At 46.8% G+C, this 23,279-nt stretch overlaps 1 protein-coding gene across 1 annotated transcript; it reads right to left on the bottom strand.

The window, feature by feature from the left end:
• Nucleotides 1-3,480: 3,480 nt before the first annotated feature.
• LOC119842826 (urotensin-2 receptor-like) lies at nucleotides 3,481-5,426 on the bottom strand. The gene has a single exon (XM_038371497.2). The coding sequence runs from the start codon at nucleotides 5,165-5,167 to the stop codon at nucleotides 4,082-4,084; it is 1,086 nt and encodes a 361-aa protein (XP_038227425.1). The 5' UTR covers nucleotides 5,168-5,426; the 3' UTR covers nucleotides 3,481-4,081.
• Between the last annotated feature and the right edge of the window lie 17,853 nt (nucleotides 5,427-23,279).

Here is a 23,279-nt window from a genome sequence, read left to right as displayed (position 1 = left end):
CTAAAATTTACCATGTTTAATCCTCTTTAGCAGAAACTATTCTAACCCTGTGTGGATTAATAGGGTCCTACCAAGAGTCCAACTCCAGTGTGAATTGAGACCAAAATTGAAGACAACGTGCACCACCCACCACACCAGGGGTGGCCAACCTGAGCCTGAGAAGGAGCCATCAATGTCATACAAACTGGGTCTATCCCTTTCTGGGGTTGTGACATCATGTGATATAATTACCCCTTCTTCTTTATCTAGGCTAAAGCATAGGCACTTATACCATACCCATCACCGTGGTATTGAAGAACCTAAATAGAATAGAACATCAGAAGACTATCCTCAAATAGTAAGACTAGCATTCCAAACGGGAAATAACTGGCTAAGCAGCAATGCTGCAGAAAAGGATCTGGGGGTTATAGCAGATCACAAATTGGATGAGTCAACAGTATAATGCTATTGTGAAAAAGACAAATGTCATTCTGGGCCATATTAACAGGAATGTCGTATTTCAGACATGGAAGGCAATTGGTACACTCTTCTCGGCACTGGTGAGGTCTCAGCTGGAGTACTGTGCCCAGTTTAGGACACTGCACTTTAAAAAAGATATGAACAAATTGGAGCGAGTCCAAAGGAAAGCGACAAAAATGATCAGAGGTTTACAAAACCTGGCCTATGAGAAAAGGTTGAAGAGAAGGCCGAGGTGTGCATGATAATAGTCCTCAAATATGTCAAAGACTGTTATAAAGAGAATGGTGATCATCATTTGTTCTCCATGTCCACTGAGAAAGAAGTAATGAGCTTAATCTGCAGCAAGGGAGATTTCGGTTAAATATTATGAAAAACTAATTGTAAAGTTAGTTAAGCACTGGAACAGATTATCTCGGATGGTTGTGGAATCCCTGTCACTGGAGATTTTTAAGACTAGGTTGTTAGACACACATCCGTCAGAGATGGTCTAGGTATACTTAATCCTGTCTCAGGGTGGGAAAAGGTCTAGATGACCTCTTGAAGCAACTTCAGTCCTACATTTCTATAATGTACTTTATTCATCCACAAAGACTGATTTATCTTCTTCATAACTTTGTAATTCTACTTTCCATTGATTAAACAACTACATTTTCGCATGGGACCATCTTGTTATATAATTGGCCTTTAAGGGCCTGTTCCTGCGAGGTGCCGAGCAATGGAAGTCACAAATACTCAATACTTCACAAGAACGGGCTCCAGCCAGCGTGAATTTTTTTCACTGTATGGTCATGAGGAAACATCCCCTTTGTTCAGAAATGAGCAAGCTGCAAGGACAACATCTGCAATCTATACAGCCTGATTCAAATAAGCAGTGGTTCTCCTCTCACCATCGTATTGTTCTGTTGCTTGACAGCAGCATTCCATCCACAACCAGCATGAGAAAGAGACGCTCAGATCTTCCCACACCTCCTTTCAAAATGAAACTTAACCTTGTTTCTTTTTAATGGGTGTTGTTTTCCCATGAAGACAGGCCCAGAAATGTGAAGCAAAGGAAAGGAAAATTTGTTACAAATGATGAATCCAACCATGGGTTAGTTCCAAAAAAGGCAAGTACTTAAAATGTTGTAAAAGTATGTGGCACATTGTCCTAACAATGCCTTATGTCGTGGTTCCCAGACACCTCAGGGATAAGCATGTTAGATTATGTAAATCTACCTAAAGCTCATGCTTCAGGGTTTCAACAGGCCAGTGGCCAGGATAACTAAGGGATCTCCCCCTCCCTCCCCCGGGTACCATGTATTCTGAGAGGGTTTTTTGAATCTTCTTTCTCTGAAGCATGAGGGATGATCACAGCTGGAGATGGGGGGGCTGGGGGGGAAAAGGGAGGTTGGGCCAGGGTGCTGCAGTGGCACCCAGCACACTCTCTCTCACTCAGATGTTTGTCTGGCTGCTTGTTGCTCACATGCTCAGTGTGTTACTGATCCCCATATATGGGATTGTGAAGGAATTTCCCCCCAGGTCAGATTGGCAGTGACCTTGGTTTTTTTTGTTTTACTTTTGTTTTGGGGTTGTTGTTTTTTTTGCCTTCCTCTGCAGCATATGGGTCACTTATCAGGATTATCTGAGTATATCTCAATCATTTCCCTGCCACGCAGGAGCCTTAGACACTGGTGGACCTTGATCCTTCTATTCTCTGGGTGGTGCTGGTGGCCTGTGATGTACAAGAGGTCAGACTAGAGTGGTCCCTTCTGGCCTTAAACGCTATGATTCGATGACACTTTAGCTAGCTAGCTAGTCCGCACGATACGGTAACAGTACAGGCTGAAACAGTGATAGCTTAAAGCTATCTTTGTCCCCACTCATCCACTCCATGTTACACTGGGAGCAGGCCTGCTGAGAGAAATTTGGTGCCCTGGTATATCATGGTCTCTGGGGCCTCAATCCCTCCCATTTCATCCCAGTTTGACATTTTGACCTATACTTGGGATCCTGGTACAATTGTCCCCCCTTTCCCAGCCTCTCATCAGCCCTGACTGTGGCAGCCAAGGATCAGTGTCTTTGGCTTTCATAATTACAGACCCTTGTGCTGAGTGAAGAAGCGATCTGTCGACTGAGGGGAAAACCATTGATGAACCATTTCTTCTTAATAATCTTGTCTGAATTGAGGTTTTACTCTTTAAAAAAAGGCTACAAACATATTTTTGAAATGGGTGTGCTGAAGGTTTGCTATTAGATGTTAGGCGGAAGAACATTAATGAGTAGTTTATACTGAGCCAAAGTGACTTCTGTGGAGTTACATCAGTAATTAATTTGGCCTATTATGTCAATTTCTGACCTAATCATCCTCTTTTCCCTAGAAAATGCAGTAGAAAGGCTCAAGGGAGCAGAGCAATTTCTAGTTGTTGAATCACACAATCAGGAAACAATACCAGCATGGTATTTAATTCATTAAGTTCCTCATCTTGCTCTTAAAAGAGACTGGTGCAGACTGCACGGAGATTCTGGCATGAACATTGTTCTGATGCATGTCCCCCACAACTGTGTCACCAATTGTCACAGTTTTATCACGAGTCTCACAATATTTGGTGGGGTTTTTTAAAAGCCCGGGCTCATGGAGTTAGGTATTTAGAGAATCCCAGCTTTCTTTAAAAAAAAAAAAAGTTTCTAGCCCTCATGATTACATAGAAAAACTTTCAGAGTAGCAGCCGTGTTAGTCTGTATTCGCAAAAAAAAAGAAAAGGAGTACTTGTGGCACCTTTTTGTTAGTCTCTAAGGTGCCACAAAAAGAAAAGGAGTCCTTGTGGCACCTTAGAGACTAACAAATTTATTTGAGCATAAGTTTTCGTGAGCTACAGCTCACTTCATCGGATGTAGCTCACGAAAGCTTATGCTCAAATAAATTTGTTAGTCTCTAAGGTGCCACAAGTCCTCCTTTTCTTTTTGCGAATACAGACTAACACGGCTGCTACTCTGAAACCTGTCAAGGTGCCACAAGTACTCCTTTTCTTTTTTATAGAAAAGCTTGAAAATCCGATCCCTAAGGAAGAAAACGAAAAACAAAACCCAACAGCAGCAGCAACAACCAGGAGACCAATAAAAAGAACCCCAAATGTTTTCTCATTCAATTTCACCTGATTTTTAAGACAATCTCATGATGCCAGAGGGCTTGGCCCATGAGCTTGTCATGACTGGGGTTGGCCACGTCGCCACAATGAATGTACCCATACAGCCTTTCCCCACTTATGAGAAGAGTTTGATCAAAGTGCAGAAGAACACTCTACTGTATAAAAGAGAGTTGAAGTTTACGATGAAATAGGAAAGGGTCTTTAAAAGTTTCCTGAGACACATTCTGAACAGTTAACAGTACTATGGACAGGACAAGGGAGATTTCAGACTGCCAGGTTTCTAGTCCTGGAGCCTGGGCATCATTGTAGTACCACAGAACCAAAGTAAAACAAGTGCGGAGCGGGAGCTAGACAAAGCTTGGAAGGAGTTTGCCCAAGATGTAAGGAAGTACCCAGAGAGCCAGTTCCCAGCGGTACCTTGGCTTTATGGGGCCCTTAACGCTTACCTTGGACAGACATTCCTCTGGTTCCCACCTGTCTGGAGCCCCTCTCCCTCCTCACTTGTCCTTCAGCGTGGCCATGCCCAGGGACTCCGAGCCGTAGTCATACGGGTTGCTGGAGGACATGGCCCTTCCCCAGGAGCGCTGCAGGTTGGAGCTCCGCTTGCGGAAGGAGGAGGTGAAGCGGTGGAAGCTGCGGTGCCTGTTGCGCAGGTACTCCCGGTAGTTCTTGGTGAGCAGGGTGTAGAGGAAGGGGTTGATGCAGCTGTTGCTGTAGGTCAGGCAGGTCACCAGGTAGTTAATGCACTTTTGGGTCTCAGAAGTCAACTGCAGGGAGCTGTGGTAGAGGCGCACCAGCTGCCAGACCCAGAAGGGCAGGAAGCAAGCCCAGAAGACCAGCACGATGCTGAAGACCATGATCAGCACCTTCTGCCGGGGGGACCTCTTGCCCTCCTTGTGGGGCGGGTTCCTCTGGGACTCCAGGTAGGTCCTGGCCAGGCGCGCGTACAGGTAGCCGATGATCACCCCCGGGGCCATGATGCTGGTGCTGAAGAGCACGGTCAGGTAGGTCCTGTAGGCGTCGGCGCTCCAGGTCGGGGCGCACATCCGCTTCACCTTGCCCCCGGCCTGGGCCGCCTCGGTCAGCGTGACCATCAGCATCATGGGCAGGGCGAGCAGCAGGGAGACGGACCACACGGCGCCGGCCGCGGCTTTGCGGTAGCCCCGGGAGCGCTTGAGGCTGTCCAGGGGCCGGGCGACGGCCCGGTAGCGCTCGGCGCACATGAGGGTGAGGGTGAAGATGCTGGCGTGCATGGTGAGCAGGTCCAGGCTGAGCAGCACGCGGCAGCCCAGGTCCCCGAAGTACCAGTCCTGCGCCAGGTAGGTGCAGACGACGAAGGGGATGGTGGAGAGGTAGAGCAGGTCGGCCAGCGCCAGGCTGATGATGGAGCCGTACATGGGGGCGGCGCAGCGCGCGGCGTGGCACATCACCGCCAGGGTGTACAGGTTCCCCGCCACGCCGGCCACGCACATGCAGGACAGCACCGCGCCGAAGGCGGAGGTGACGAGCAGCTCGCCGCCGCCCGAGCCCGCCGCCCGGCCGGACGCGTTGGCTGCCCCGCCGGCGGTGAGGTTGGGCTCCATAAGGGCTCAGGGCAGGCGGCCTCCGGCGGCGGGCATCGCCCGGGCCGCTGCGCCCCGCCTGGCGCGCTCCCCGGCGCAGCTGCTCAGCCGGGACGGGAGGCTCCGGTGCGGGGAGCCGCCTCCGAGCCCCCTTCCAGCGCCCAGCGGGACCCTCTGCAGCCCGGGGGCGAGCCCCAGCCGGCCGAGCCGCTTGGCGAGGGGCAGGGCTCCGGCCCCCAGCCGCTGCCGGGGACGGGCGGGCGGCGAGTGGCTCCGGGCTGCGAACGCCGCGGCTGGGGCGGGGGGAGGCGGCGGGAGGATGTGGCCGTCGGACGCTCGGCTCGTGGTGGGGGTGAGCTGGGTGCGTGTGTCTGGGCGTGCCCGGGTCACCCCGGGGCCGAAATGGCCGGGCCGGGGGCAGGCAGGAAGGGTGCTGAGGGGCAGCGGGGCGGACCTCGGGGGTTTGGATCCCTGCAATGGGCAGAGCCAGCGGCACAGATCGCAGGCTGCATCCTCCTCTGGGCCCGGGAATGAGGCCACCGGGAGCCCAGTGACAAACCCTGGGCAGAGTGTTTTACAAACCCCGCCCCTGCCCCTCTGGGGTGGGCAAAGGAGCGGATGGAGTGGCCAGGTGAGAATGACCCCTCCGGGTGTGAAGCCATCTGAGCTTCCTAGGCCTGCCCCACAGGGGCTCTTGGGAGAGGGCTGCAGACAGGGCCTGCCCTGCCAGCTGGGAACTGAACGTGGGAGCAGCCCCTCTGGAGGAGGAAAGGAGTGACAACATGGCAAGGGGTTTAGAAAACCTGATCTGTGAGGGCATGTGCAGTAGTCTTGAGGGGAGACCTAACAGTCTTCAAATCAGCAACAAGGGAGGGTTAGCTAGGTTGAGATGTTAAGGAAGTCTTCTTATTTAGAAGGCTAGTGAGGCAGTGGAGCAGCTCACCTGGCTGGTTGGCTCATTGGAGGTTGTTAAGAACAGGTTGGAAAAACACCTGCCAAGGATGGTTTTAGGTTTCCTTGCCCCCCTAGAACAGGTGACTCCTGGAGATACCTTCCAGCCCTGTGATTCTGTAAATTACACTGGAGCTGGACCAGGTTGAGAATGAGATAGGCGTAACCACCTCCCTGGCTGCTGCCCTCCCCTTCCCCCCCACAATAAGTTGATCTTGGCACAAGGGAGAATCAGGGTCTTAAGCATTTAGTTTCACAAAGACACCCACCAGGAAAGGAAAGATCATTAATCCCTTTGTGAAGGCACATAGGTGCTGGAACCAGGGGTGTTGCTGTACCCTCTGGCTTCAAGTGGTTTCCATCATATACAGCAGGGGTGGGCAAACTTTTTGGCCTGAGGGCCACATTGGGGTATGGAAATTGTATGATAGGCCATGAATGCTCACAAAATTGGAAGTAGGGGTGTGAGAGGAGGTGAGGGCTCCGGCTGGGGGTGTGGGCTCTGGGGTGGGACTGGGGATGAGGGGTGAAGGGGGGTGCTCCAGGCTGGGACTGAGGGGTTCAGAGGGTGGGAGGGGGATCAGGGATGGGGCAGGCTGTTGGAGCATGGTGGGGGGTGAGGGCTCTGGCTGTGGGTGCAGGCTCTGGGGTGGGGCTGGGCATGAGGGTTTGGGGTACAAGAGGGGGCTCTGGGCTGGGATTGAGGGGTTCAGCAGGCAGGAGGGGGATCCGGGCTGGGGCAGGGGATTGGGGCACAGGGGGGAGGCTCAGGGGGGCAGGCTCTGGGTAGTGCTTAGCTCAAGCAGCTCCCGGAAGCATGTCTCCCACTCTGGCTCCTACACAGAGCCATGGCCAGGCGGTTCTGCGTGCGCTGCCCTGTCCACTGCACCACCCCCGCAGCTCCCATTGGCTGGGAACCGTGGCCAATGGGAGCTGCGGGGGCAACACCTGTGGATGGGGCAGTGTGCAGAGCTGCCTGGCTGCACCTTTGTGTACTATATAGGAGCCGGAAGGGGGTCATGCTGGCTGCTTCCCAGGAGCTGCGTGGAGTGGAGCAAGCCCCCAGCCTCGCTCCCCGGCAGAAGCTGAGGGCCAGATTAAAAGGTCTGATGGGCCGCATGGGCCCACTCCTGATATACAGGGTTTACAGTTTCGGTCAATGGCTCTCAGCACCGCCACTATACAAATTGTTCCAGCATCCCTGTGCAGGCATGACTTTACTCCTGGGGGAATTCTGCATCATTGCGCGTTTGCAGGATTCATGGCCCCCACAGATTTCTTTGCTTCTCTGCAGAAAAATGACTTCTGATGGGGAAGCAAAGGGAAGCTGCAAGGGCGGTCATGTGCCCCTCTCCAGCAGTGCGGACAGGTTGGTTTGGGCACCCGGTAGAGATGTAAATCACGATCAGGGGATAGGGCTGAGCAGTTGTGCAAGTGAGAGAGAGACACTCTATCTCTCTCGCTCACTATTGCAGCACGCTCGGTGTGGAGGGGCAGGGCTTTGGGGTGTTTCTGAGGAGGTAGGCATCAGGCAGGCTTTGTCCCCTTGGACAAAGCAGAATGTAGCAGCCTGTCTGCTTCGTGAATTGTTCCCATTGTTCTTAGGGAATTCCCCCATATGGCTGCATATATTTGTTGACTAATAACTATAAGTAAAGGATCAATACTAGCTTCACTACTATTAGGCAGAGGGGGTTTGGGGATTTCCTCCTATGCTCCCCACTCCCATTCTCCATTCATTGTACTTAGTTTAAATAAATTACCAAAATAATTGAAACCAGCGTGATTATATTGTGTTATTTTGACAAATAAAATATGCAGAATTTTAAAATATTGTGTGCAGAATTTTTAATTTTTTGGTGCAGAATTCCTCTAGGAGTAATGACTTGCCCAAGAACATACTGTGAGTGAGTGGGCATAGCCTGACCTAGCTTTATGCATTCATCATCCTGACACAACTGAACTGCTAAAGCCACATGCCTGGGATTGGTCACCACCATCCTGCTCTAGAAAGAGCAGCACTGGAAGCAGAGAAGTTAGCTCTAAAGATATCACATGAAACGACAAAGACAATGGTGACATCTAAGTCCATATAAGTCTGGGACCCTCCCACCACACAGGGTCCTAGAGCTCAGGCTCCAGCCCGACTCCAGAAGTCTACACAGCAATGAAACAGTCCCGCAGCCTGAGCCACGAGTTTTGTTTTTTGTTTTTTTTCTGTGTAGACATATCCTAAGAGGTTTTCTGCCTTTGAACTGAACTACTACAGGGGATTGCTGCATGTTAGCTATACTATGCATATGACTAACGAGGAGGTAATTTGCCAAATTTGCAATATCATCGGAGTGATACCTGATACTATCAAGACGATCAGATGAAGAAAACTTGAGTTTGCAGGACTTGTGTGTTGGATGAGCAGAGTATTTGCAAAGTATATGTTGCAGGTTCTGGGGCGGAGGGGGGGAGAAACGCACACACCCGTGGTAACATGAAATGGCTGGCTGGACAGGATGCAGTCTGACGTGCTTCTCAAGGCTGCGTAAATAATGCAAAGCATGGTGGAAGATTGCTTGCCAGTGACTCGTGTGTGTTGTGTTTATTGTTCACAGTGACTTGACTCTATACTGTGCACTATGAGATTGTGTACACAGTGGTGTAATGCAGCCTACAAGGGTGTGAATTGTAGAGTGCGCTAACATGTTGCATTCTACCTGCTCCGTATTAACAGTCCAGTTTGAAACAGAATTACATCGGTGCGAACTAGGCACCAGCGGGGTCTACACACAGGACAGTCAGAGCACAACTCATGAGCACATTGTGCAATTCACACTCCTATAGTCTGCACTGTGCCACTGTGTAGACAAGCCTTATGAGAGAACGTACGTGTGCATGTAGTCTGGGTATAGCTGCCCTCACTCACGGTGGCACAAAGAAGTTTCATGAATGTAATTCCCTGGAGCGCTCCCCAGAGAGCCAGCCCAGCGGGACATTACTTCATATTATACAAGTGTGTGGGTGCATAGAAGTGAAATCTTAATAATATTTAGCACTCACTTTTAAAGGACTTTGCAAAGGTGAGTAAGAAGTAAACCAAGGCACTGAGGGGCGAAACGATTCGTGGTGCCTGTGGAGATATGTGGGTCGGTAGTAATTAACATCTTGATCCAGGTTGTGGAGCAGTGGAAACCCACAGAAGCTGAGTAGCCTAAACCTTTTATCCCTCTCTTGCTCAAAGAAATAAATTATGAAGAAATGGATTTGAATATGTAAGATTTCTACATGTGAGACTGACTATGCCACCAGCAAAGGCATATGCTGCCATAACGCCCCAAAAAAGAGTGACAGCAAGATTTAGACCAAGATGTGGATCTTTCATGGGCTTTTCTTTGCCTTTTTTATTGCCATTTTCCTCTTCTTTCCAGCGTTTCCTTCTTTGGCAAGTGCCAGCTCAATGCTTTACCTTAAGTCAGCCAAATGAATTGGAGCAGATCACCCTGTGAACAACAACAACAACAGAGAGAAACCGAGACAGAGGTAGCACTTACATTTCTCAGCGAGTAAGTATCTATCATTCTGGGCATATTCAGAGACAGACCTTGACAGTGATGGCCAGGCTTCAATAGCAGGGACAGTCCTGAGGTGGCTGAAAGAGCATACCGATTTTGTTTTAAATGGTTGGTGGTTTAAATGTTGTTTGTTCACTATCTGCTTTCAATATCAAGGGAGTATTCAAGCTAAATTGAAATCTGAGCTTTAAAGTGACAGCTGATTCATCTTGTTACTCTCAACTACCTAAAGGAATGAATGAGGTTTATAAGAAAAACTTATAAAACGATTTTGAAAATAGAGATGGGCAAGGGTGTAGTTTTGTTCTGCAAAACCGGTGGAGGTCTGGATTCCAGCCCTGGTTTAAAGACTGGTGTGGGTTTGGGCCATCCATATTCAAAGGGGAGATTTTCCAAAGGCAAAAATGGGAATTAGGCCCCCAATTTCCACTGACTTCCGGTGGGAACTGGATGCCTCGCTGTCCTTTGTGCTTTTGAAAACCTCCTTGTCTCTCCAACCTGTTGAGATGATGCCCATGTTTGTTTATGTTATTTGACCACAACTGAAAATGTTTTAGTGAAAACCCCCGGCTCAGTTTTGTAGCTTATTACAAAGTGGCAAAACGCCCATTGACTTCAATGTGACCAGGATTTGGCCCTATGAAAATATTTGATTGAATTCTCATCTGTAATTTACTACACAGTCTGACAAGAAGCCACAGCATCAGGCTGTGCTCCTGCAACCGCAAATATGTGTCTGTGTCTTCACAGCTATACAACTTTTAAACTACCTTGAATACAGTGGCTGGGTTAAATGTGATTTGTATCCTGCTGGGGGAGAGTCAGATTCTCCAATACAGTTCGGCTGGACAGGGATTAGCTTTAACTGGTTCACCTTCAGTATCCAAAGAGTTTAGATCCAGTTACTGAGACAGAAATTCTCTCTACTGTAAAGTCTGAATCCACCCTGTACAAGGCTACATGCCATCCTGGCAGCTCAGCTGAGCAGCTGGGAATTCAATAGACTGTTTATAAGGCCAAATGCTAGTTGCCCTGAAGTTAATAGGAGTTTTGCCACAGACCCCAGGAAGATCAGGATTTGGCATAACTAGATTCATCTCAAATAGTAGGTTGCATAAAATTTTTGCGATCCTTTTTGTTTTGAACCTGTCGTCTTTGCTTTGGCACCATTCTTCATTTTAACGGCCAGCACAGATGGCCAAAATAGGAAAGAATAGCTATTCATTCCTCTGCCACGTTATCTGTTTTTTTGGATGATCAGACATGATGGTAAAGACCAGCATCGTGACACGCTTTCCCCCTCTTGACCCCACATTCTCCTTTCTTTTCACATGCTACGGAGATCAGAGATTGCACCCCAGGATGTGTTAACACCCCAGCAGCCACATTTAGTTCTAAAAAGAGAACTTGAAAATGTGGTTAATAAGCTTCTGCTTTCTAGATGTATTTTTGTTTCAGTGGAAGAATATTTAATTGAGCAACGCTGAGCACTAATGAATCCCCAAGGCGCTTGTTCTGGGAAACATGTGGGAGGCCTCACACGGATCGTAGGGCATTCCTGTTAAGCTTTTATAAAGAGCAGTTTGCTCTCTGCAGTCATTTCACAGCAGAGGAATACCTGGTCCTTGGAAAAACATGCATGTCTTCTCTTGTGGGTATAACTCCTGCACACCAGTGGGAGCTGATGGTACTCAGCACTTTGCAGGAGTGGGCCCACCATGTCTGAGAGTGACTTGACTAGTCAGTGTAAGGAGTGGGACTGCGGGAGAGAGAAATGAAGAAGGTTTGCACTTGTTGCTTTAAACAAGGCAAAAATTAAGGAACATATTTTTAACAGTCAGAGTTGTTAACTATTGGAACAAGCTACCCAGGCAAGTGGTGGATTTTCTGTCTCTTGAAATCTATAAATTAGGACTGTGGATGCCTTTCTGGAAGATGTGTTTGACTAAAGGATAAGTTATTAGGCTCAATAGAGGAATAACTTGGTGAAATTCTGTAGGCTATGTTATACAGGAGGTCAGACCTAATGGTCTCTTCTGGACTTTAAATCTAAGAAATCCCACAGATTTTATTTGTAATCTCTTAAAATCATTAAAATATAGAGTATTAGTAATTGATATTAATTTATTATTTTATTGTATTTATTAACCTTCTCCTACTGAGGTACTTGGGTCATGCACAAAAATACAGTGCAGTTAAAATCATCTTAAACTGTAAGGTTTCAGAGTAGCAGCCGTGTTAGTCTGTATCCGCAAAAAGAAAAGGAGGACTCGTGGCATCTTAGAGACTAACAAATTTATTTGAGCATAAGCTTTCGTGAGCTACAGCTCACTTCATCGGATGCATTCAGTGGAAAATACAGTGGGGAGATTTATATACACAGAGAACATGAAACAATGGGTGTTACCATACACACTGTAACGAGAGTGATCAGGTAAGGTGAGCTATTATCTCCTCACTCTTCTGCTGGTAATAGCTCACCTTACCTGATCATTCTCTTTACAGTGTGTCTGGTAACACCCATTGTTTCATGTTCTCTGTGTATATCAATCTCCCCACTGTATTTTCCACCGAATGCATCCGATGAAGTGAGCTGTAGCTCACGAAAGCTTATGCTCAAATAAATTTGTTAGTCTCTAAGGTGCCACAAGTACTCCTTTTCTTTTTGCTTAAACTGTAACTTGACCTTCCATTTTATTGATTGTCCATTTTGAGAGGTAATGATTTTTTCAGGTACTTAGAGCCTACTTATTAGAATTTCTTAACTACTAATCTATTCATTCGGAAAAGAGTAGCAGTGATGTACATGATGGGAAAGGAATGAGCAGTCATGTCCCAGGTCATTTTTGTAACTGCACTGGATTACTCAGCTAATAGCTGCTACTTCATTATCTACAGGTGGAAGGCGAGTGTGTGTAATTTGGGAAGCTGAAGGCCATAGCCTTTGTAAATTGGAAACAGTCTTTGATTCCTCTATTCAGGTTTGACAGGCTTCACAGCTAGAAAAGAGGAATCACTCCTGGGTTGGGGCTTGAATGCCATGGCCATTTTTTAAGTAGGATCCTGTTGGTTTTGATTCATATTTAGGATGAATTACATGCCTAGGATAAGAGGTTGTGTCATTTGCCATTTCCCTCTCTCCCTCCACCACACACACTTTAAATGTTGGTGTCCCATGTTTATTTAAGCCCTACAGTGCACCCTCCAGCCTTCTGAACGAGGAGGATTGAATGGGATTTCTTTCAGATCCAGCAAAGTTGTTCCCTTATATGGTCAGCTGTACATGCTGCTGTAGCTGCAGGCTTCCTGTCTCAGCAGAAGCAGTGACATATCTTGACTCAAGGTGTATCAAGCCTGAATCTTCCACCTGGCAGTACATAGCTCCCACCGGGCACCACAGACTAAGGACCTTGTAATTCTGCTTTGCTGGAGAGATCATCTTGCAGGATTTTCATGCCTAGATTTCAGACAGGTGGGACACCACAAGCTCTAAAGGAGCAGTGGATGGATGGACGAACCCCTCCCCCATTCATGTCCTTGTGTCATCACAGACCTTAAAGGCTGGTCTTGGGATCCATCTGTCAGTTTCTGATTTAACAGGAAGTGAACGTACTGCACTGACAAATTAGCCAATCACCACACACAATACCTGGGAAATTAAAAGTGCTCGGTTTGTGCTGAGAGCTCAGACAGCTCTCTACACAACGGCAGGGCAAGGGTCAAAGGCATTCGAGACATCTTCAGAGATGTCCAGAGGCTGAGCTGGCGAGGTCCCTGAGCACATGCCGCCAGCTGAGGCTCCCCAGATCCATCTCTCAGCCCTGAACCTGTAGGCTCAAGACGCAAAATACTCAACTTCATAAGTGCTTTGTAGCTTTAGAGTAGAAACAGATGAGAAGAAGGTCAGATTCTCAGCTGGTGCAAACTGGTGTAGCTCTGTTGAAGTCCAAGGAGCTACACGAGTGTACACCAGCTGTGTATCTGGTCTATAGGGTGTACTACCATGTGTAGAGCACGTCAATCCTTAGAGCTGAGCACAGCGCTTACAGCTGTATATAGTCTGACTCAGACCACATGGAGCAATAAGTACTATGGCTTAGTCGTAGGTGTTTGTAGGATCTTGTCCTTGTAATGGAGCGTCTGAAAACAGATCTCACCCCACTGCCGTTGATGGAGAGTATAGCTTTCATGCCTTTTGGGCAGAGGGAATAGTGATGTGAAGAATTTCAAAGAATAGAGCCAGCCTGCGAAAGGACTGATGTTCTTGGGATTAAGGCACTGGACTGGGACTCAGGAGATCTGGGTTTGATTGTACTTCTGCCATGGGCTCCCTATCGAACCTTGGGCGAGTCACTTGATCTCTCTATCTCAGCTCCCAATGGGTAAAATGGGGATGAAAATATTTCCTTTATCTGACTTGTCTATTTAGATTGTGCAAGGGGATTCACTCTTACTATCTGCCTAGCAGGATGGGGACCTAATTTCATTTCATTCAGGGTCTTAGGCGCAACCATGATACTACTAATAGTAATAACCTCAAGCCATTTCCTGTAGAGGCTCAACACCCCTCCCCAACACCATTACAGCGAGATTTGGAAAACCCCCTCTAGATTCAGGACAATACATTGAAAGGCATCAATCAACCTCTTTTGCCACCCAAGGTGGTGCAAGGGAGGCAAAATACTGGCTATTGGAGAGGCTTTCTGTTACACAGTACATCAGTATATAGAGAGCAATCTATGCCAAACCATTAACAGGTCTCTGCTCCAAACTGTGTGAATTGCAGTGCCAGGCAAAGAAGCAGGTTTGATCTGGAAACTTGAACTCCCTGGTAGTTAGCTGGCGTTCTGGAAGCAGAATACCCTGGGTAGACACTGCTGCTTTTGCTACTTGATCCATCATTGCTCAAGTGAACAAAACAATCTAGGTTTCAGAGTAGCAGCCGTGTTAGTCTGTATTCGCAAAAAGAAAAGGAGTACTTGTGGCACCTTAGAGAGTAACAAATTTATTTGAGCATAAGCTTTCGTGAGCTACAGCTCACATAGAACAGGGATGTCTCTTTCACAGCCTTTACTCCGTCTCTGTAGGAGTAGTTTATACTTAATTGTTGCAAAGTCAAGGTAAATACATTTAATATGTGTGAGGAGAGAAAGGGATTTCCTCTTGTTAAATAAATGGTTCCTGGTCAAGCCTCACTATTTAGACCTGATTCAAAGCCCATTGAAATCTGTGGGAATCTTTCCTTTGACTTCAGTGAGTTTCAGATCAAACCCATGCTTCAGAAACAATGAACTCATTGGGCCAACTCTAGAAATCATGAAGCAGTAATAATAGCTCTTGGGTAGTGCATTGTATCTTGAAATCTCAGTGTAAAACACCATCAAACCTGACAACACTCCTGTGAGGTAGGGTGTGTGTATAAATCCAACCTTCTCACCTGCTGTTATATCCCTTTCATCATCTGCGTCTTTCTCTTTTACACTTTTCTCCTCATCTCAAGCTGCATCATGGAGACACAGAGTGTGGGGAAAAGAAGAAAGAGAACATGAAACAGCCCTCTCCAGTGAGAGAGGATTCCAAAAGCTTACAAAATCCTCCAAAAAAGCCAGACTTTCATCCTGTTTCTTGCCTCTTCTACTTAGGAGTTTGCAGTCTCTGGAGATCCGCAGAACAGTTTGTGATATTTCTGTTCTGATGTCTCTGCATTGTAATTATTCAGTGTCATGGGTTTGAATCTGTCATTCTCAGAGGTTTCTGCCAATGGGGATTTCTTCCCAGGAAAAGCTGCAGCTAAGGGGTCTTGGCACTTGAATAAACATCAGCAAATAAAATAAATGTATCATAATCATCAATTCTTGGGCCACTTGCTTATACAGCTGCAGCTCAACTGGAGTCAGTAGAGTTAGGTTTCAGAGTAGCAGCCATGTTAGTCTGTATTCGCAAAAAGAAAAGGAGTACTTGTGGAAATGCATCCGATGAAGTGAGCTGTAGCTCACGAAAGCTTATGCTCTAATAAATTTAGTAGAGTTAGGATCATTAATACTAACTGTGAATTTCACTTAATGTCTAGAGTTGAGTCAAACTTGTTTAGAAAAGCCCAGGCACCAGGGTAAACAGGACAAAATGGGTTATTTACTCCATGTGTTCCCCTTAAATTTATATTTTTGCAACTGGGTGACCAATGGGTTGATGGAATTGATGCACTGTTAGATGCTTCTTTTGAGCCTACATGAGGTTGTTACCAGAGTTCCCTAGATTAAGAGATCCATATAAGAGTCTGCACACAATGTATAGAGCTGCTACATTTTATCATGTCAATGTGCCACCATCTACTGACTGCTCCATAATGCAGAATGGGAGCAAATGTCTTTCCACATGCCTCCATGCCAGCTCATGATATGGGGTTCCAGGGAAGAACTGGTTCTGGCAAGGATGAATTGAAGCAAAGTGAAAGATGCAGTGATGAAGAAGTTGTTTTTTTTTTAAAATGCAACTCTCTAATGCATCCAATGAAGTGAGCTGTAGCTCACGAAAGCTTATGCTCAAATAAATTTGTGCATTTTTCTAAGGTGCCACAAGTACACCTTTTCTTTTAAAGGATTAGAGAAATTCAATATGAAAATCAGGAGACTGGATGGTTTGAGAGTTAGGCATTATAATTCACGCCTTTCCCCTTTAGGTTACAGATTACCAGAGTTTTAACCAAGCCACACTTCAGCCTTGCAGGTGCCAGGGTGAGACTAGATTAGCTGATTTTCATGTCAAAATACTGATGATTTTATTATTGCAAACAGCTTGGAGCACAAGCCCCGAGAGTTTGTCTTTAAAATGGAACATTTGATTTCTTCTCCCTCACCCCCATTAGCATCATGGTGTTCTCATTTTCTGGCAGCTAGTGCAGAATCTCTGAGGTACATGATGTGCAAGAAAGAGAACATCAAAATCTGCCCTGCCATATAATCAGATCATGTTATAATGTGAAAGTCTGGCATAGTGATCCATAAAGCTTTGGGGGCATAAAACTTCTTTCTGCACTTCCCAGGATAAATTCATGCCCTCCCCTCAATTTGTTTGGAAGTCATTTGTATTTCTTCTCATGATGTCTACTGCTTTCCTTTCCTTTGATTTAAAGTGTATTTAGGGCCTGTCAAATGAGCCTGTTTTATAGCTCTGGAGAGTTAGGTCCTCTGTTCTTCTGCAGAAGAGATGTTCTGGAAGTATTGGTGCAAGCTTTCCCCGCCAATGTGCCTGTTCAACCTGATGACCAGGGCTTGCTTCTAAGGGATAGGACAGTAGTTCATTTACTATGGGCCATTCATACCTTGGCCTTCCTTTCCTAGTCTCAGTAAGGGCCCTCACTGTTAGCTTGTCTCCCATCACATAGATTAGCTGTCATAGTAAGGGGGAATGGTGGATTGCTCCCTCCACTTCAAGAAATTAACTATACAATAGCAAAACAAATCCTGCCTAACAGAGTACAACAACCCTCCTCTTGCTTCATCCAATTCTGCCCAATGCCTGTGGAAAGGAGCAAGGCAGGTACTTAAGCATGTCACTTGGTTGTGGGAGATTCTTTGGAGGAAAAACCCTTCCAGTAGGAAACAGAGATGTTATGCAGACTATCAGGTACACAGTTTTCAATCCCCATTGATATGGGTGCAATTTGAACAGCTGGCTTACAAATGACAGACACCATGGGCTTTTATGTTGAAAATGTTTATTTATGGGCCCAGCATCCTTCACCAGAACATGTGAGCACTTCACAAACGGGAAGGAATTGAGCCTCCCAAGAGAGTAGGTTACACTCAGCCAATGACCTGATTGGTGACTTCATCTCCTTGTGTCTCCATCCATGAAACACAGTGGGATAGTGCTTACCTCCATCCCTACCTGGGGTACTGTGCAATAAGGCCTACATTCACAAAGGTGCCACTAAATATATTTGTGAATCTGAACCTAAGTGGTTAAGTTTGGTGTTAAGTCAGTTACTCTTGTGTAACAGAACAGGATTTGGCTTATTATCTTATAGCAAATAACACACAAAGATTAGATGTTTCTGAGGACTAAGAAGGGATAAGGAGAGGACCGATGGTTTTGTGGTTCAGACATGGGAATCGGGTGGTCTGATTTCTAATCATAGGTTGGCCACATGCATCCTCTGTGACCTTGGGCAAATCACTTAATTTCGGTGTTCCTCAGTTTCCATTTGTAAAATTGGGACCATACCTACCTCAAAGGGGTGCTATAAGGCTTAAAGTTCATCTTGGATGAAAGGAACTACACGAGAAGTCAGACCCCATCAGCTATATAAGAGTTCTCTAGCTGCCCTTCCTGTTTGGACATGGATTGGATCTCATCCCCCAACTGCTACTCTGTGGGAAGTTAATTAGCATTCTTGGAACCATGTAATGCTTAGGCATTTAATCAGTAGTAATCATTCAGGACAGCCCTGTTAGCTAGAGCACAAAATATCTGATGAGCTTTTATTCAACAGATACATTCAAGAGGTGCTTTTGTTCATCACAGGAGCAGTAGCTTTTATAGGATAAGGAGCAAGGAATGAGAAATATAGACTCTCTCTCTCTCTCTCTCTCTCTGTATATATATAATAAGAAAAATTGTTTCTAAACATCCTCAAGGCAAATCTCAAAGAGACGTAGCCTCCTCACAGACTGAGTTCCATGCAGATCAATCTCTAGCTACATCTTTAAGATGGTCTAGTGGGATGTTCAATCTATGACCACCATTGTCTATCTTATAGTGCCACTGAAGCTTTGGCACCCATGATATCGCTGGGCATCTAGCAGCATTAAGAAATGTGCTTAGTAGTTCTTTGGTCTTCTTTCCTAATAATATGTCACGTAGAAAGTACCTAGAAAGCTGCTGAAACTGAACCATTGCAAATAGTTACAAATATCCTCATTGCTGATCTTGTCCTAACACTTAACATGGAGCAGCTGATGAGGATGACAAAAAAGGAAAATGCCAATCTGCCACGCTTTGGCCTACCTCACCACTTGTGGTTCACTGCCATATAATAGAGTCAATATAATCATAGTTGGTTAGCTCTGCAGCTTTGGGTCTTAATCTTAATGTCTCCATGGAGGCCACTGAGGGGCCCAGCACATGTGGTGGCTGCTGTTACACAAGAAAGATGTTTCTAAACAGAAGGCTTTTTAAAGTTTGCCATGAGGTGTCAGCAGCTCTTTAACTTTAGGGACACTTGTACAGAGAATTAACATTCCTGCAGTGAGAAATTTGTCTATATAACAGGTTTCTTTCTGTTCTGGAATGAATAGAAGTTAAAGGTAAATTTCACTCTGTCAAGCAGCTCCTAGGAAGAAAACACCTGAAACAATGCAGATGAATAGCCTATTGAAAGATTTGGGCTTTTTGTTCTTTTATACAGGAAAAGGAGTGATCTGAATAAAGGGCTGGGGAAGGATTGTTCAGAGGCAATGAAGCAGTAGCAGAGGAGGTACTAAAATGGGGGAGAAAATGCCATTTCTTCTTATCTCTGGTCATATAGCAAACCCAGCCTTTCCACCCCCACTGAGCACAGCTGTAAAATGTTATGGCAGCTCAGTGAAGCTCAATATCTCTAAATCAAGAGCTGTACCAACTTCTACTTTGTAGGTCTCAAAGCCCAGGGTACCAGGAGACATCTTAGCACCAGATTTTTAAAGAACCAGTGCAGTGGGCTTCATGATAGCACAGCAGACAAGTGACCCAATCTCTGAAGACACGTACATGGATTTGGGCATGGGGCCTACTGGCTAGCCCCATGGAGTGTAGGGAGTGGCCCTCTAATGGCCCTGGGAGATGGTGCTGCAGTGATAAAAGGGCGTTAGGCCCTCCCTAGTAAATAGATTAAGGGCAAGCATGTATGTGAAGCCTGGGGCCTGCTGAAGGGAGGGAATAGGGTGGGGTGTGGGGTGGGTGGCTGGGTGGGGAGGTAGAGGGCCTGACCTAAATTTTCTCCCCACAGTTCCCTTTAGGTTGGGGTGGGGTCTCTGCTGAGGTGCAGGGAGAGGTCTGGGGTCTTTACTCCATTTCCCTTAGTGCCTAGACTGGGGAGAAGCAGGGACATTTTAACTCCTCTGCTTACAACAGCATGCGGGGGAGAGTTGGTACTAGGAAGAAACTTTATTTTCCAAGCCACAGTGGCCTGTACAAGCAGCAATAGGAGCTGGTGTCTTCTCCCATCCTTCCAACTAGGGACCATATCAACTCTCCTCTTTCAAGTCCCATGGAGATGAGCCATCTATCTTCCCTCCCTGTGAAGAAAAGGGATTAAAAGCAGCCCTAGGGAGGTTGTGCAGGAGGCAGCCAATCACAGATGGGCTTATAGGAGCAGCCAATCAGGGCTGAGCTGGCCCATATAAGAAGGGCTGCAGAAGAGAGCAGAGCTAGTCACTCCCTGGAGCCTAAGAAGGGAGGACGAGTGGCTTCCTTGCAGCAGAAGGCAGGAAGCACGCAGTGCAGTGCAGTGCAGTGCAGTGCAGTGCAGTGCAGTGCTGCAGGCAGAGACCCAGGTTGCTAAAGACAGATCCTGGCAGGTTGCAGGGATCTGTAGACTGAGGCCATGATGCAAGGGTAAAGAGGGTGCTGGAGTCAATGAAGGAAGTGGCTAGACTGTGGACTGCAGTTTGCCACTGAAGGGAATGGCTGGACAGTGGACTGCAGGTCCCCCCAGAAGTGGGGGAATGTAGAATGTGGCACAGCTGGAGGGGGGTGTCCCTGAAGAGGATGCCATGGTCCTGGGAGTGATGGGGTCCTGGAACAGAGGTGATAGCGGGCAAGACAGCAACAGAAGAGGGGGCAGAGCTAATTCCCTGGACAGCCAGCTGGAGGCACCTCAGTGGCGAGAGGCCAGTGAGAAGAACAGAAGAGGGTGTATTGTTCTCTAACTCCCTTCCCATTGTTCTTTGGGGAGTGGAATGTTTTCCCATCCCGATTCTAAGAGTATAGAAGAAGGGCTACCAGCCTGGAACATAAAGCGGGAGTATCTGGTGGAGTTCAATGTTTTACCCACTTTCCTTAGCTCCAGGATGGCCCACGGGTCTTGAGCGGAAGATCAGTTAAATGATGACTGAAGGGCTCTGAGATCCCTTCTGTCGGGAGGCTGTATGATTTCATTTTACGTAGACCTGACTCTTATTTAACAACTAAACCACACTCTGACCCCCAGTGGCTTCTGGGAGGTGTAGTTCCATTGGATGACAGCTCTATATTGAGTAGAACACCAACAGGGAGGATTCTATGAGAACAGTGGTGTCTCTAGGCCAAGTGATGAAACACTGACTAATGTTGTTGGCACATATCCCAGCATTTTGTTTGTTGATTGAAGGTGTTACGTCCATGTGATCCTGAGGTGCCACAGTGCAGTTACTCTGCCAAGATTCAGACATCTCTGAAGTCTCAATTAAATATCAATTGAGTATCAAACATTTGTTTCACATACAGTTACTATAAGAGAGACATGACTCAGGGAGAGTCACAGCAGTGCATGTCATCAGCTGTTGGGTTTAAAGCTGGATAGATTCAATAATAGTTTGCTCACTAGTTCTATAATGCAAATAAGCAACACTTTACATGGTTTCTAAATACACTTAATATGCAATCTGTCACTGAGGAAATCTCTGATATTCAAGCATTCCATCTAGCCATTGCGCTAGTCTAGTCTAGAATTCCCCTCTGCTATAATGCATGTAGCTGACTGTGCTCTGTGTGACACACATTTGGGACACCTGGAATCTCCAGAGGCTATTGTATCATGTTATGTGTACCTTTATGAGCTAGGGATTATATACTGGCCCTATGGGGAAGTTACAGGAGTTTTCTACAGAAACTAAAATCATTAGGGAGTAACCTTGGGTGCCCCTCAATACCAACTGGCAAAGGACCCATCATACTGTAACCCACATCAGGCCTGACACTCTCTTTTTCCCAACACACTTATGTTGGGCATGTTCCATGTCTAAAAGGTGTCATGTATGGTATCATATGTAAACTGGTGGCACACGGGTCCTGAAAATCATTGTGATGGCTGTACAGACTGTATACAAAAGGTGATAGAGGTGTGCGGGATATATGGCCTTAAAATATGTTTGGGAGGCATAGCCCTAGACAAAGGAATATGTATTTGCCTGTCTGACTGGCTTGGTTACTGGTAGAGAACAATGAAAGTATATTTACATATAAGATGGACAAAGCCATTGAGCTAAACTAGGGGGGGAGAAAACCATTTAAAAATCATGGTGGGGGACAGAATCTGCACCCCAGGAAGCCTTTCTGCGTCTTGAGGCAAATACAATGGACTTAAAAGGGGAGCAGAAAGGACACTTTAGTTGTCCATCACAGAGGGGATGATAGAGTACAGCACTCTTTGAGCCTATGAAACCTGGATCCTCTTGACCTGAAAGGCAAGAGATGCCGGTAACTTGATGTAAGTAAGAAAACTACTCAGGCAAAGATTGTAGGTTGCTAACATTAATTTTAGTCACTGAAAAGTGTGTTTTGTTTGTGACCATAGCTCTCTTTTATTCTTTCTTACTATCACTTAAATCTATGTTTTTTGTTAATAAACTTCTTCTTGTTTTATTACAAACCATCTCAGGGCTGTGTAATTGATTGGCAATCCCTCAATTCAAGGATCCCTGGATTCAAGGATGATCTCTACCATGGGTTTACATATGGGTCCTGGAACCATAAATCCACCTGCAGTAAGTACAGACATTTTGTGGCAGGCCAGAGGCCTTCTGGGAGAAAGTTATTTCTGTTCATTGATTCATACAGGAAATTCTGTAAGCTGACTGACAAACTTATTCTTAATTGCAAAACCAACACCATGAATGTGCCTGTCCTCTCCAGATTTTCCTTTCCAGAAAAAGGTGTAGCCTCCACCTTCTTCTCTCAGTTGACCTTCATCTGGGCACCTTGTCTCCCTGAGGGCAGCGATGTCTAAGTTTATATCTCCCAAGTTTTCTGGAGACAATAGCAGTTCTTCTTTCCGGACATTCATTATCTTTGTTATCCATCAGGGTGCGAACATTCCATGTAGCAAAAATCACTGTCTTTTTAAAACCTTTACCGCAGGCAGAGTGATCCCACTGGACGTGGTAATCCAGCCAGGAGCATAGGTGCCGAGTCCATGGGTGCTCCAGGGCAGGAGCACCCATGGGGAAAAATTAGCAGGTGTTCTGCACCCACCGGCAGCCAAGATCCCCTCACCCCCGCCCCACCTCCTCCTCCCCTGAGTGTACTGCATCCCCGCTCCTCTGCCTACCTCCCAGCGCTTCCTGCTCCCCCCCCCCCCACCGCCTAACAGCTGTTTGGCTGCACTTAGCACTTTCCGGGAGGGAGGGGGAGGAGTGGGGATGCAGCACGCTCGGGGAGGAGGCGGAGAAGAGGCAGGGCAGGGGCAGGGTCTTGGGAAGGGGGCTGGGGTGGGAAAAGGCGGAGTGGGGCAGGGACTTTGGGGAAGGGGTGGAATGGGGGTGGGATGAGGGTGGTGCAGGGGCAGGAAGAAATGGGGCCAGGGGCGGGGCCAGGTGTGAGGGGGTCGAGCACGCACCGGGCAGAGGGGAAATTTGCGCCTATGGCCAGGAGTGTAT

The sequence above is a fragment of the Dermochelys coriacea genome, chromosome 14 (assembly GCF_009764565.3).
Source record: "Dermochelys coriacea isolate rDerCor1 chromosome 14, rDerCor1.pri.v4, whole genome shotgun sequence".
NCBI lineage: Eukaryota > Metazoa > Chordata > Testudines > Dermochelyidae > Dermochelys > Dermochelys coriacea.
Note: the sequence above shows the minus strand (reverse complement) of the source record. Positions and strands in the feature narration are given on the sequence as shown.